Source organism: Ailuropoda melanoleuca, chromosome 6 (genome assembly GCF_002007445.2).
Source record: "Ailuropoda melanoleuca isolate Jingjing chromosome 6, ASM200744v2, whole genome shotgun sequence".
Classification (NCBI taxonomy): domain Eukaryota; kingdom Metazoa; phylum Chordata; class Mammalia; order Carnivora; family Ursidae; genus Ailuropoda; species Ailuropoda melanoleuca.
Genome location: NC_048223.1, coordinates 76,172,777 through 76,188,295, shown reverse-complemented (window position 1 = coordinate 76,188,295; position 15,519 = coordinate 76,172,777). Strand labels below are relative to the sequence as shown.

At 36.7% G+C, this 15,519-nt stretch overlaps 1 protein-coding gene across 2 annotated transcripts in view; it reads left to right on the top strand.

Annotated features, from left to right (window-relative positions):
* Positions 1-15,519, top strand: part of MICU1 (mitochondrial calcium uptake 1) — a 249,274-nt gene that overhangs the window by 51,890 nt on the left and 181,865 nt on the right. For both annotated transcript variants that reach the window (XM_034662666.1, XM_034662665.1), the window contains exon 2: positions 3,140-3,301. In XM_034662666.1, coding sequence (XP_034518557.1) covers positions 3,141-3,301 — 161 coding nt within the window. In that variant the 5' untranslated portion in view covers position 3,140. The remainder of the gene's footprint in view (positions 1-3,139; positions 3,302-15,519) is intronic.

Here is a 15,519-nt window from a genome sequence, read left to right as displayed (position 1 = left end):
TCTCAAGTGCTTCTGGCTTACCTATTTGATCATATGCGTATTTATATTTTTTTACTGAAAAATGGGTTTATTACATTGGTGAACATATTTCTGAGATGTCTATTATTTGGACATATGTCTATTTATGGAGAACATCTGGTTAATTATGAATTTATCTTTCCGTCTTACACACTTCTTGCCTTTTCATACTTTTGAACTGGTTATTTGCCTTTCACATTGAAAATTTCTGAGTGCTCTTTTCTTTCTGTTGTCAGTGATGAATAATGTTTTCTCCAGTTATATGTTTTAGTTGTGCTCATTTTTATTATAAGGAGAAAGATCTATTTGATCTGAAGAGAAACCAGAGTATTCATTTTTATTATAAACAAAAGCAATGTTATGTATCTGAATGCACTGTGGGCTTGGGAAATGTTATTTTAAAAGTGAATCAGTTGTTGACAGGCAGGAAGAAAATATAGTGGACAGTCTCCTTGGTGCTATATTTTGCTAGAATATGTGCAGTAAAATGAGATGATTTCTGGGGTTGGGGAAGGGTATAAGAATTGTGTTGCTGCAGCTTAGGTCATAAGAAACAGAAGAGAAAAATAATTCTTTTCCCACTTTGTCCATAAGAGCAGGATTTAGCTCCAACTTTGAAATTGGGCCTAGGTTGAATGAAGAAGGCTAGGAGAAAGGTTTACTTAAGAGATTATAGGTATAGGTCCCAGAGAAGAGTTAGTAACTGGCTCTGTGATCTTAAGAGACAGCTAAGTAGTCTAACTTGATATGAACCCAAATGGTAAAAGACATACTTTCCTTAGTATATTGGGGCTTAGAAGTATGCTTAAGTGTTAGCAGCCAGTACCTTCACCGTTATGTGAAAGTACATTACATAGTTAAATATTTTAAACACCTGTGTAACAGGCCCCGTACTGGACTGTATGTTTATGATGAGGAAAAAAATACATTTTTTTTAAAGGAGGGTGAAATCCAAATGGGGAAGGCAAACTTACATATGAACAAATGTATTAATTGCCATAGGAAGATATGTATAAAGTACAAGATAATTTAAATTAGGAAGCAGTGAACTGTGCTTTGGGACAATCAAAGGAGAGGAGAATGAATACTTTATGTGATTTGAATGAATTGCCACTATAAAAAGTCATATAACCAGGAAGAAATGCCCCTTTCTCTTTCAGTCTGCCTGGTCAAATAAAAGAATGAAGACTATACTCTGGCCTCAAGATACTATCTAGAGGAAAAAAATCATTTTCTATCAATTCTTTGTATAGAGGTGCCAGAAATGGTCCTGTTGTTTGGGGTGTCCATGAAATTTCTATGACTTGATCAAAATTGTATATACCATTTTGAATCTCAGAACTAAACAAAAGCCTTGCTGACTAACCTAGTGTCATCCTGATATTTAAAAATTTTTTTAAATTCTTTAATATCTATACCCTAATATTTTTATACTTCAGGATACCAGCTTAGAAACATATCATTTAAAAATGTTTCATGTATATCTTGCCTAATTAGAATGTAAAATTCTTTTTGGCTTTTTAGGTCTTACACAGGGCTGGATAGTATGAACTTAAAACATTTTTGTTGAATGAGAACTCCCCAGTAATTCTCTATATGCTGAATTAGTTAGCTTTTGCTGTGGCAGTAAACAACCCCCAATTTTAGTGGCTTATAATCATAAACATTTATTTCTCACTAGCATTCTGTAGGTCGGTTATGCTTTATGCTTAGCTGGCTCAGCTGGTCTTCATAGTGCCTGGCTCAGGCTGAGATATGGTCATTATGGAACCCAGGTTGAAGGATCATGTCTATCTAGGGCATGATCTTCTCTTCATAGAGTGCAGGAGCATAAGAAGACTAACAGCAATACTACTTAAAAGTGCTTTGTGGAACTGGCCCACATTCTGTTTGCCAAAGCAAGTTCGATGGCAGGATACATACCCAAAATGAAGAGTGTAGAAAAGAGTATTTGCCTATGGGATGGGGGTTGGGAGAGTGAATGTTTTTTGAACAATAATATGACCTAATACAGATATTTCTGAGGTAAACGATGAAAGGAACAGGTGAAGTTGTAAGTATGAAATTAAAGAGTTTGGTGGGTAGAAGTCCTTACAAGGACCTGGGAGCGAAAAGGATTTAATGAAAACTTAAATTACTTTAACAAATATAGTATCAACATTACAAGGTAGGGGGGCAGCAAAGTGTCCTAGTTAAAAACCTGGCTTCTGGTGTTAGTCCATTTATTTTAGATTCTGGACCTACTTCCTAGATGCATACTCTAGAACAAGTCACTGTATCTCAGTTTCCGTATCTGTAAAATGGTTGCGCCACTTGCAGATCTGTTGCTTTTCAATTCTAAATCCATCTTTCATTGTCCTTTTTGTAATACTGGAAATTTCTCTTTTGCCACCTTTTGTTAGGGTTTGTCAGTAGAAGGGGTAGAGGGAGACTAGAGAAGGAAGAAGTTTTTCTTCCTGATTCTTGTGTGCGCTGTAGCACGCAGTGGCCAGCAGCATGTGGGACATCCTGGGTCTCGCAACCCGTAGGTAGTTTTAGCAGCAATACTCCCAAATGCAGTTTCCCAGTGAGTTCCCTCCTCTGACATCTTCCCATGGCTACTTTCCCGATTTCCATTGACATGTTGAGTTCTCCTACTGGATGACTTTATAGTGACTTCTGTTGGCCTGGCAACTTAGTAAATTTCTCAGACATCCATGGCCATGTCCTCACCACAGGTCTGTATCTCAGCCCTCTTGAGAGTGGCCCCTTTACAGATTTATTCCTCTCCTGTTGTTCTGCATCAGCCCTCAAAATAGTAGCTGCTCCCTATATCTGTTATCTTTTTAACCCTTAGTATTTTAACCCTGTTATAATTAATAATGCTTTACGTTAAACTTTTCCTGTTCAAATTATCATGTGTTTTTTGTCTTATAATTGTAGTTTGATATATCAGGTTTATAAGTAGTATTTTTCTCATGCAATTGTTCTGAGGAGTAAATGGGGAACTATATGGTATTGCAAAGTGTTTGCCATTGTAAGTCCGTAATGTGTTGGCGATGTTGATACTGTCATCTTCATCATTTCTTCCTCACTGTTGCTACCACTAGTTAGGAATAACATTTCTACTTTTTATCCACAGAATGTTTCGTCTTCATTCCCTTTCTGCTTTGGCAGAACTGGCTGTGGGCTCTCGATGTTACCACGGAGGATCACAGCCCACCCAGATGAAACGACGACTAATGATGGTGGCTTTCCTGGGAGCATCTGCAGTCACTGCAAGTACTGGTCTCCTGTGGAAGAGGTGAGTGTTAGCCGAGGATCCTTGTCCTGCACGTGCTTTCGTTTTTCTAGTTGTCTCTGTTATCTCAAAGGATTACACTGATTTCTGGCTTAGCTTTGTACCAAAATTTCTTGCCCAAATCATTTGACATTGATAATATTTGTCTATGAGACAAGATGTTTCAAAGAATTCAGGTATTGTGTCAAAGCAACAAATAGGAAACATTCTGCTTCAAGGTTGGCCTGTCTCTGCTGAACTATTTAAATAATTAACCAGTTTAATAATTTCAATAATTTTTAAACAAATAACATATAATAAACGGATGAATTTAATGATTTACCAATTTAGCATGTACAGTTCACTGGTTTTTAGTATATTTACAAAGTTGTGCAGCCATTGCCACTATCTGATTCCAAAAATTTCCAGCACTCCATAAAGAAACTCTATGCCATTTGGCAGTTACTTCCCACTTCACCATCCCTCCCAGCCCTAGGCAACCACTGATCTACTTTCTGTCAATAGACGGTAAAATGGGAATAATGCTAACACCTATCACAAAGGGTTATGAAGATTAAATGAGTTATTGAGTTTTTTTGTTTTTATTTATTCACTTATTTATTTTTAAAGATTTTATTTATTTATTTGACAGAAGGGACAAGAGAACACAAGCAGGGGGAGCAGTAGAAGGAGAGGGAGAAATAGGCTCCCTGCCGCCAAGCAGGGAGCCCAATGCGGGGCTCGATTCCAGGACCCAGGGATCACGACCTCAGCCTAAGGCAGACAGTTAACCATCTGAGCCACCTGGGCGCCGCAGGGGATTTTTAAAATACCATTTTATTTTATTTAATTTTAAAGTTGGCTCTTCACCCAATGTAGGGCTCCATCTTCAATCCTGAGATCCAGTTGCATGCTCTACCACCTGAGCCAGCCAGGTGCCCTGAGTTATTATTTGTTAAGTGCTTTAAAAAGTGCCTGGCACATAACTTTGTAAATAAAAAACATTTATAGAGAAAGTACTTGGCACATAGTAAGCTTATCAATAAATGTTTACTGTTATTATTGGGTATAGTATGAAGGTGAGACATGAAGAAAGGAGATAGAGTACTAGCAGAAAAGACTGGGTTTCCACAATAAGTTGGAGTTGTGATATAAAAGATCCTATAAACCATGCCAGGAGGTTGCGATTTTAATCTCTAGGCAATGATGAGTTAAGAGGTTTTGAAGCAAGAGACTGATCACAGACAAGTTTGAAGAGAGTACAGTGACAATAGGGTAGTAAACTGGAGTGGGAAGAAGCTACTGACAGACGCTAATACTAGTTTGAGATGGTGGTGGGGGTACTGGAATCTTAGAAAAGGAGTGCATGAGTTTAGAAAAATTTCCAGGTAAAATGGACAGTAAGAGAGAGAGAGAAAGAAAGATCTAGACTGTGGGATAGACAGAAGGAGGAAGAGAGGGAGGCAAAAGAAGGAAAGGAGGAATAGGAAATGCACCTTTTGTCCTTTTACTGTAATAAATAGTAAATGCTTAGTAATTTCTTCAAGGATGCTTTCCTACAACGGAATTAGAGGACCCCATGCACGTGCATTTAGCATTGGCTTTGCTTAGTCTAACACAAAGATGACAACAGCTGTACCTGAAGAAACTAAGAAGTTGTTTGACGATTTGAATGTTTAAAGAAGTTACTACTCTTTTTCTTTCTCTGAGTCACTTTGTTTATACTATTCAGGTTAAATGCTGATGAACAAATTTAGGTTATTTTACTTTTATTAATTTATGTTTTTGTGTAATATTACTCCCAGAAAAAGAATAAGAAAATAATTTGGAGTGTTATGTAAAGGAAACATTCCTATTTTTGTTGTCATTTTTAAACCCCAAAACATCCAAAAGCAGAAAATCCACATATTGACAGTGTGTCCCCAATACAAGGCTTCTGTAATGCGTATGCTTTTATCACAGGATCTAATTTCATGAATGTTTCAAAATCATAAATATACCAAGTGCCAAGATTTTAGTGCTCGAAGATTGTTAGTTTTGTGCCTTTGCTGTGCCATGTAAGAAGTTATGAGATGAACTATAATTATTCTCAAGTTTTGAAATAAAAAATAAATAAAACTTGCTGAGATTTTCTTGCTTAGACTGAGCTCAAGATCAATAACAAAAAAAAATCTCTAAAATGATTGTGAGTTATCTTGTCAGAGAATGCAGGCATAGAGTTTGCCGCTTAATTTTATATCTTTTTTCCATCCTCTTTTAAAAATTGTGAAATGAGCAGAAATAAAATGTTTTCCTAAGAAGTGAGATTTAAAGTTCTTTTTGAAGGAGGGCAGGATATAATTTTAAACTTTAAAAAATTTTTAAATTTATGAACTTTAAATTTTAAAACTTTAAAATCCATAGACTTAAATTACAGAGAACAGTATGATCTAAAAAAGTCTAATACAGAAGTAAAAAAAAAAATCTTTTTTTCCATCCCCATCCCTGTTCCTGAACAAAAAATAGTTAATAACAATACAATATAATACAATACAATACAGTAATACAGTTTTGAATCACCTAGGTAAATAACAAAGAATACAATTTGGAATGTTTACCTTCAAACCAAAGTGAGTATGTTCTGGGATATATAATTAGGTATGTGTAAAGACCAGATATACTACCTAAATCCACTAACATTAAGTATGATCCTTAGAAACCATATTACAGTACTGTCAGAGAAGGAACTTTTGTCATTTTACTTTTTTTTTTTTTTTTTTTTACTTAGTCTCAGAAAAGATACTGAGATATAGTGGTAAGGATTCAAGGTTTGAAGTCTGAGTATGTGGGTTTAAATGTGTCTAATATTCTTTTACAGCCTAAAGTACTTCCTTTACTAGGAGTTCTTACCTGCTGGAGATAGATTCTGTCAGCTTTTGTCTGGAAATGTCTTTATTTTGCCTTCACTTTTGAAAGATATTTTCACTGTAAGGTACACATAGCATCAGATTTACCATTTTAACCATTTTTAAGTTCATTAACATTAACTACATTCACTGTGTTGTGCGACCATCACCATCATTCACCTCTAGAATTTTTTTTATCATCTCAAACTGAAACTCTGGACCCATTAAACAATAATTCCCATTCACCTCTCCCCCCATCCATGGGTATTCTGCTTTCTTACTTTATGAATTCGACTATTCTAGTACCTATAACCAACTGAGCCACCCAGGTGCCCTCCTGATCTTAGGGTTGTGAGTTTGAGCCCCACATTGAGTGTAGAGATTACTTAAAATAAAAAAAAATAATAATAATCTGATGCTATGTATACCTTACCATGATTAAAAAAAAAAGAATGTTAGAATATAATGAGGATACCATACTGAAAAAAAAAATCAAAACTAAAGACAATAGAATGACAGCCTTAAAGTGCTAGAAAGAAAAAAGTCAACCTAGAATTCTATGTACAGTGAAACTGTAGGAAGTGCTCTCCACAACAGTGAAAATAAGAACCACAGCAAGATGGGTAGGAGAAGCAGAGACACAGTCCTACAAAAAACCCCACCCCCAGAATGGCAACATTTAATAGAGAGGGAATTTCACCAGGCAGTGCTTCTTCTAGAGGAGTGAGGGGTTGGTGCCCCATGTTGGGCACCCTGGCACTTGGGATCTGCACTGGAGAGAAAACCTGAGAATATTTGACTAGCAAAACCAATGGGCTTGATATCCAGGGGTCCCAAAATTATATGGGAAACTGAGATTCCCTTCTTAGAGGGCTGATATCAGTGTCACCTGCCCTGAAACTCAGAAAAAAACCCAGCAGTTTGAGAAGGACTTTTCAGTGACTCACAAACAGAAGGCATATAACAGGTGTGGAGGTCCTTCCTGAGGAAAAAGGGATTCAAGCCTTGCATTGGGCACTCCCTGTATCACCCCTGCACTGGAAAGACAAGCCCCCATTTTGTCTGGCTTTGAAAATCAGCAGGACTTAACTCTAGGAGAGGTGGAGGGCCATAGGAAACCAAAACTCTGCTCTTAAATGGCCCATCGACAATCTCACTTGCTCTGAGACCCAGCATATTGGAAGCAGTTTCAAAAGCACCTGGGCCATGTACGAGGGTTTATTTACTAATTGTAGGGCTTTTGCCAGAAGGGCAGGGTTCTGTAGGAACTTTCTCCAGGAGTGGAACTGCTAGCAGCCACCATTTATTTTGACTTCTTTCAGCCTAGCTGGCCCAATGAAGATGCCAGTTCTGACTCTCCATCTGCGTTGCTAGCACTGCTTGCCCTGCCGTGGCATTTCCCTGTGGACCGACCTGTCATGGCAGGTACTCCTTCAAAGCAACTCCTACCCTCTTTTAAACATAGTATTGGAAGTCCTAACCAGAGTACTTAGGCAAAAGAAAGAAAAAAAATCATCAAAATCAGAAAGGAAGTAGTAAAACTTTCTATTTGCACATGACATATTATATATAGAAACCCTAAACACTCCACCAAAGAAACTATTAAAACTAATAAATTCACTAAAGTTATAAACAGATTTTGTATTAACTTTATTTATAAATAGTTATAATTATAAATTATAACTATACTTATTTATAAACAAAATTTACTATTATTAAAATGTCCATTCTACTCAAAGCAATGTATAGATTTATTGCAATCCCTATCAGAATTCCAGTGCATTTTCTACAGAAATAGGGTATAAGTCCTAAAATATGTATAGAACACAAAAGACCATGAATAGCCAAAGCAATCCTGAGAGAGAAGAGTAAAGCTGGAGTGAGCAAATCCCACTTTCTGATTTCAGACTATACCTCAGAGCTATATTAATGAAAACAGTATGATACTGGCATAAACACCCGCACAGACCAATCAAATAGACTAGAGATCCCAGAAATAAACTCCTGCATATGTGGTCAATATTTGACAGGGAGCCATGATACTCAATGGGAAAATGACAGTCTCTTCAATAAATAGTATTGGGAAAACTGGATAACCACTGCAGAGAAGGAAATTGGACCCCTATCTTACCCCATTAACAAAAAATAATTCAGATCGATTAAAAACTTTAACATAAGACCCCAAACTGCAAACTCCTGGAAGAAAACTTAGGGGAAAAGCTCCTTGACATTGGTCTTGGAACTGTTTTTTGGATAACAAAGGGACAAGCAACAAGAGCAAAATCAACATGTGGGACGACATTAAGTTAAAAAGCTTGTGGGCAGCAAAGGAAACAGTGAACAAAACAAAAGGGCAACTTACGGAATGGGAGAAAATATTTGTACACCATATGTCAGTTAAGAGGTTAATATCCAAATGTGTAAGTAATTCATACATCTGAAAAGTTGTATGAATGACATTGGTTTTGGAACTATTTTTTGGGTAACGAGGACAAGCAACAAAAGTAAAATGAGGAAGTGGGAGTACATTAAGTTATATGTAAAAAAAAAAAAAACAGATGATCTGATTAAAAAATGGGTAGAGGACCTGAATAGACATTTTTCCAAAGAAGACATCCAAATGGCCAACAGGTATATGAAAAGGTGCTCAACATCACTAATCATCAGGGAAATGCAAATCAAAACCACAGAGATATTACTTCATACCTATTAGAATGGTTATTCTTAAAATGATATGGTCGAACAATTTTGGTATAGATGTGGAGAAATAGGAATCCTTGTGCACTATTGATGGGAATGTAAACTGATGCAACCACTATGGAAAACAACATGGAGGTTTTTCAGGAAATTAAAAATAGAATACCATATAAACCACCATTCCTACTTCTTGAATACATATCCCAAGGAAAGGAGAACAGGATCTTGAAGGGATATTTGCACTCCCATGTTTAATTCAGCATTATTCACAATAGCCAAGATATGGAGGTGACATAAGTGTCCTTCAACAGGTGAATGCATAAAGAAGATGTGCTATATGCGCACACACACAACTCACAAATATTATTCAGCTGTGGAAAGAAGGAAATCCTGCCATTTGCATCTACACTGATGGACCTTGAGGGCATTCTGCTACTGAGATTAATCAGGCACAGAAAGATATGTACTGTCTGGTGTCACTTACATATGAAAATCTCAAAAACCTGAACTCATAGAAACAGGCATTAAAATGGTGATTACCAGAGGCTGGTGCTTGGGGAATTGGGGAGTCTTTGGTCAGAGTACAAACTGCAGTCAGAATATAAATATGTTCTACAATAGCCAAATCATGGAAGGAGCCGAGATGCCCTTCAACAGATGACTGGATTAAGAAGCTGTGGTCCATATATACAATGGAATATTACTCAGCTATCAGAAAGAACGAATTCTCAACATTTGCTGCAACATGGACGGCACTGGAGGAGATAATGCTAAGTGAAATAAGTCAAGCAGAGAAAGACAATTATCATATGATTTCTCTCATCTATGGAACATAAGAACTAGGATGATCGGTAGGGGAAGAAAGGGATAAAGAAAAGGGGGGTAATCAGAAGGGGGAATGAAACATGAGAGACTATGGACTATGAGAAACAAACTGAAGACTTCAGAGGGGAGGGGGTGGGGGAATGGGATAGACTGGTGATGGGTAGTAAGGAGGGCACGTATTGCATGGTGCACTGGGTGTTATACGCAACTAATGAAGCATCAAACTTTACATCGGAATCTGGGGATGTACTGTATGGTGATTAACATAATATAATAAAATAAAATTTAAAAAAAAAAGAATATAAATATGTTCTGGGGTCTAATGCACAGCATTGTGAGTATAGTTAATAGTACAGTAGTGTATACTTGAAAATTGCTAAGAGACTAGATGGATTTTAAATGTTCTCACTCAAAAAAAGTGGTAATTATCATGTAACGGAGGTTTTAGCTAATGCAATGGTGGCAATGATACATACACATTGTACACCTTAAACTTATAAAATGTTATCATCAATTATATCTCAGTAAAAAACTGCTTTGAAAATATACTTTTATGTAAAATATACTTTCAGGTAAGACCTTACTAATTTGCTGACTACTGTAGTTGTTGGCCAGTATAAAAAGTAAGGATTAACAAAATGTGTGTTGGGTTTTTTTAAAAAAGATTTTATTTGAGAGAGAGAGAAAGAGAGCTTGAGCAGAGTGAGCACAAGCAAGGGGGAAGGGCAGAGGGCAAGGGAGAAGCAGACTCCCCGCTGAGCAGGGAGCCTGATGTGGGGCTCAGTGCCAGGACCCCAGGGTCATGACCTGTGCTGAAGGCAGACGCTTAACTGACTGAGCCAGCCAGGTGCCCCCAAAATGTGTTATTTTTAAAAAGTACGAAACAGGGGCACCTGGGTGGCTCAGTCGTTGGGCGTCTGCCTTCGGCTCAGAGCGTGATCCCGCCATTCTGGGATCAAGCCCTGCATCAGGCTTCTCTGCTGGGAGCCTGCCTCTTCCTCTCCCACTCCCCCTGCTTGTGTTCCCTGTCTTGCTGGCTGCCTGTCTCTGTCAAATAAATAAATAAAAATCTTAAAAGAAAAAAAAGTACAGAACAAGTTAACGTCAATCACATACAAATACTCTACTTTCATTCCTTCCTTTTTCACTCTTTATGGTACTGATGTCACAAGTTACATCTTTTATATTATGTATCCATTAATACGTTTTTTAGCTAAGGTTTTTTTTTATATTTGATCTTTGAACTTCTGTTAACCGAATTTAAAGAGATTTACACATCATCATTATAGGACAAGAGTATTCTGTATTTGTCTATATATTTGCCTTCACCAGTGAGCTTTATACTTTATATGCGTTCATGTTGCAAGTATAGTTTATTTCAACTTGAAGGACTCCCTTTAGCTTTGTTTTTGTTTTTGTTTTGTTTTTTTTGGTGATGGAGATTTAGTGGTGTGAACTTCCTCAGCATTTTTTATCTGGGAGTGTCTTTCTTTCTCCTTCATTTCTAAAGGACAGTTTTACCAAATACAGTATCTTTGGTTGGCAATTTTTTCATTCAGCCTTTTCCATATTTCATCCTATTTCTTTATGGCCTACAAGTTCTTATAGTTTTATGGGGTCCCCTTGTACACGATGAATCACTTTCTCCTGCTGCTTTAAAAATTCTTCCTTAGTCTTTGACTTTGGCAATTTGATTATAATGTGTCTTAGTGTGGATTTCTTTGGGTTCCTCCTCTTGGAAATCTGTTGAACTTCTTCAGTCTGGATGTCCATTAACTTCCCCAAATTTGAGTTTTCAAAGTTTTTTGTCATATTTTCTTTAAATAAATTTTTTTACCCCTTTCTTTCTCTTCCTTCTCCTTCATGCACGTATTGGTTTTCTGTAAGTCCCTTAGGACTCTTTCTTTTGTGTTTTGTTCCTCTGACTGGATAATGTTAAATGTCTGTCTTTGAGTTTACCTTTGAATTTATCTTCTGCTTCATCAAGTCTGCTTTTGAGCCACCCTAGTGAATTTTTCAGGTCTGTAATTGCACTCGTCAGCTCCAGAATTTGCTTTAAAAAAAAATCTCTCTTGATAGTAATTTTTTTAATGCAGTGTTTTCTTGAGCTTACAGAGCATCTTTATGATGGGTATTTTTAATTCTTTTTCAAGTAATAAATATTTCTATTTCTTTAGGATCAGTTTCTGGAGATTTATTTTGTTCCTCCATTTGAGCCACATTTCTGTTTCTTCATGTATCTTACAACTTTATGTTAAGATTCACATTTTTGAAGAATCAACCACGTATCCCAGTCTTTATAGACTGGCTTCACACAGCGGAAGACCCTCAGCAGTCAGCCCAGTTATAGATTCGGGTGCCTCTGAAGCTCTTTAGGGAGAGGATACAGCTTCTCTGGGTCTATGTGGGCAGCTTCTCAATTGCAGAAGCTTGCCTATTTCTTTTTCAAGAGGTTTAGGTGTTTTGATCTGATTGTTGTTAAATCAGTGTTTCTGTGGTGGACAAAGCCTAGGACTTCCTATTCTGCCACCTTGCTGACATCTAATAATTACTTTATTAGATATTTTTCATTGTGTATGTTTCATTGTGTATGTGTGTTTATGTTTTCACTGTGTATTTTTGAGTGTCTGGATTTTTTTATTTTCCTTTAAAAGTATATTGATTTTTATATTGGCAGGCAGTTAATTTATTGAAAAATTTGATCATCTGGAGCTTGTTTTAAAGGTGCTTTTTGTTTGTTGTTGTTGCTATTCTTTTGTCAGCATGGTTTAGATAAAGTATCCTTTGCTGTAGGGCTAATTTAGCCCTACAAATAAGACATGGCCCGTCTGTTGCATTTAGTAAATGCCTTGAGTGTTCAGTGATTTATTACAGCTTGAACATATCGTGCCTGTGAGTTCCAGAAATTATTTGGCCTATAGCTCTTCTGTAATTGTTCTTTGCCCCATATACGATACTTTAATCCTAAGAATGCACTACTTAATATTAACTTAAGGGAGACCCCATTAGGTTCGTGGAACTTTGTCTTTGTGTAACTTCCTCCTCTCTGGTCCTCTTCCCCACCAATTCCTGCCACCTCAGCCTCTCCAAACTGTGATCTCTGTCCTCTCAACTTAGCGTGGTCACTCTATATTGCTTGGGATCCTGCTCCTGATCTGGAAAGTGTCTCCAAATAGAACTTCAGGACAATTATAGGCCTAATTTTTTTCAGAGAGTTGCTGTCTGTTGTTCAGTATCTGAAAATGTTTTATATATTTTGTTAAATTGTATTTTTCCTTACTCTGGTAAGGCAGGTCTAGTATAGTTACTCCATTGTAGTTGAAAGCAGAAGTCTTCTTTCTGTGCATCATTATATGTCACCAGTTCTATAATGTTTAAATCACAGTATTGTTATATCATTACCCCTCTTGGAAGTGTGCAACTCCTAATGTGGTCAAAGTTACAGGGATGTAATAGCGTGCAACCTGTCTGCTACACATGAGCAGCATTCAGATTATCAGGGATATCAGCCTGTGAGTTTTTCAGAAGAAATTATGAATGCTCTTTAATTAATTGAACTGAATAAAGCAGTGTGTTTAGGAGGGTTTCTGTTATACCAGATGATATTGAATGTCTATAGATTTTCTTTTCTAGAACATTAGGTTTTTGAGAAATCAGGTTATGAGTCACCCTTTCCAGGAAGCTTTTCCTGACCCTATTCTCTGTCCTTATATGTTCTTTATCGTTTGACTTACTGTTTCCTATTTACTGTGACTCTCTTGAGGATAGAAATAGTCTTATTTATATTTATCTTAGCAACTAGTGTAGCTCCTACAGCATTTGAATGAAGAAATGAATGAATGCTGTCTTTTTTCTTTGTGAGTAGATACCTGAGGTCTGCACTTCACCAGCCCATCATCATTTAGTTCCACAAGCTCTTCAGAGGGAAATAAAACAGGGAAATGATGCAACCTTGATGAGTTGGGGGTCAAGGTTGAAAGGAAATTTGAGCTATGGTCAAAAGATTGCTTTTGAACCAGGTAGGGAAACCTATAGTGAGTTAGTTCTTGTTGCTTTTTAAAAATTTATTTATTTTTAGGACTTAACCTTTAAAAGAAAAACAGTTGTTTTTCTTGTTTACAATTCAAATACTTCTTTGCCTTTGTTAATATGCATAAAATATTATTTGCAAGTAAATGAAATAACTATTGGTTTATATCTTCTTTAAATAGTCGTGTGAAAGGAATGCATTAAGAATTTTCTCATATTGCAGTATTTTAATCCTAGTGTGCATGTTTCCAGTCCCTCTTCTGGTCACTATATATGAGGAATTTGATTTTTGTTCCTTAATCAGCCATAGACATATTGCATACTTTGTCTATGTAAGGCACTGAGTTGGGAACTCTGGATGATTAAGAGAATAGTGTTCAGGGGCGCCTGGGTGGCACAGCGATTAGGCGTCTGCCTTCGGCTCAGGGCGTGATCCCGGCGTTATGGGATCGAGCCCCACATCAGGCTCCTCTGCTGTGAGCCTGCTTCTTCCTCTCCCACTCCCCCTGCTTGTGTTCCCTCTCTCGCTGGCTGTCTCTATCTCTGTCGAATAAATAAATAAAATCTTTAAAAAAAAAAGAGAATAGTGTTCAGTCACTCTCTCTGTCTCTTCTTTTTTAGTTTTAATTATTATTCCAGTATAATTTACATATAGTGTTATATTATTTTCATGTATATAATATAGTGATTCAGCAATTCCATATGTTAGTCAGTGCTCATCATGGTAAGTGGACTTTTAATCCCCTTCACCTATTTTACTCATCCCCCCGCTCCCTTCTCCTCTGGCAACCACCAGTTCTCTTAAATGTAAAGTCTATTTTTTTGTTTTGTCTCTATTTTCCTTTGTCTATTTGTTTTGTTTCTTAAATTCCACATATAAGTGAAATCATATGGCATTTGTCTTTCTCTGATTTATTTCACTTAGCATTATACCCTTTATACTCTCTAGATCGATCCATATTGTTGCAGATGGCAAGATTTCATTCTTTCGTATTGCTGAGGAATATTCCATTGTGTGTGTGTGTGTGTATGTGTGTGTGTGTATCACATCTTCCTTATTAATTCATCTAGTGATGGGCATTTGGGTTTCTTCCATATTTTGGCTATTGCAAATGATGCTGCAATAAACATAGGGGTGCATCTATCATTTTAATTAGTATTTTCATATTCTTTGTGTAAATACCCAGTAATAGGTTTACTGGATCATATGCTAATGCTAGTTTTAACTTTTTGAGCAACTCTTTTCCACAGTGACTGCACCAGTCTGCATTCTCAGCAGTGCATGAGGGTTCTTTTTTTCCACATCCTTACCAACATGAGTTGTTTTTTTGTGTTTTTGATTTTAACCATTCTGAGAGGTGTGAGGTGATACCTCATTGTGCTTTTGATTTTCATTTCCCTGATGATTAGTGATGTTGAGCATCTTTTCATGTTACTCTTGGTTATCTGGATGTCTTCTTTGGAGAAATGTCTGATCATATCTTCTGGCAATTTTTTAATTGGATTATTTGTGTTTTGGGTGTTGAGTTTTATAAGTTCTTTTATATTTTGGATACTAACCCCTTATTAGATATATCATTCGCAAATATCTTCTCCCATTCAGTAGATTGTCTTTTTGTTTTGTTGATTGCTTCCTTTGCTGTGCAGAAACTTTTTATTTTAATACTGTGTGAGTGGCTACTGGGGTTTTTGGGGTTTTTTGTTTTTGTTTTGTTGGGGGGTTTTTTTGCTTTTATTTCCCTTGTCTCAGGAGACACATCTAGAAAAATGTTGCTACAGCCTATGTCAAAGAAATTATTGCCTGTG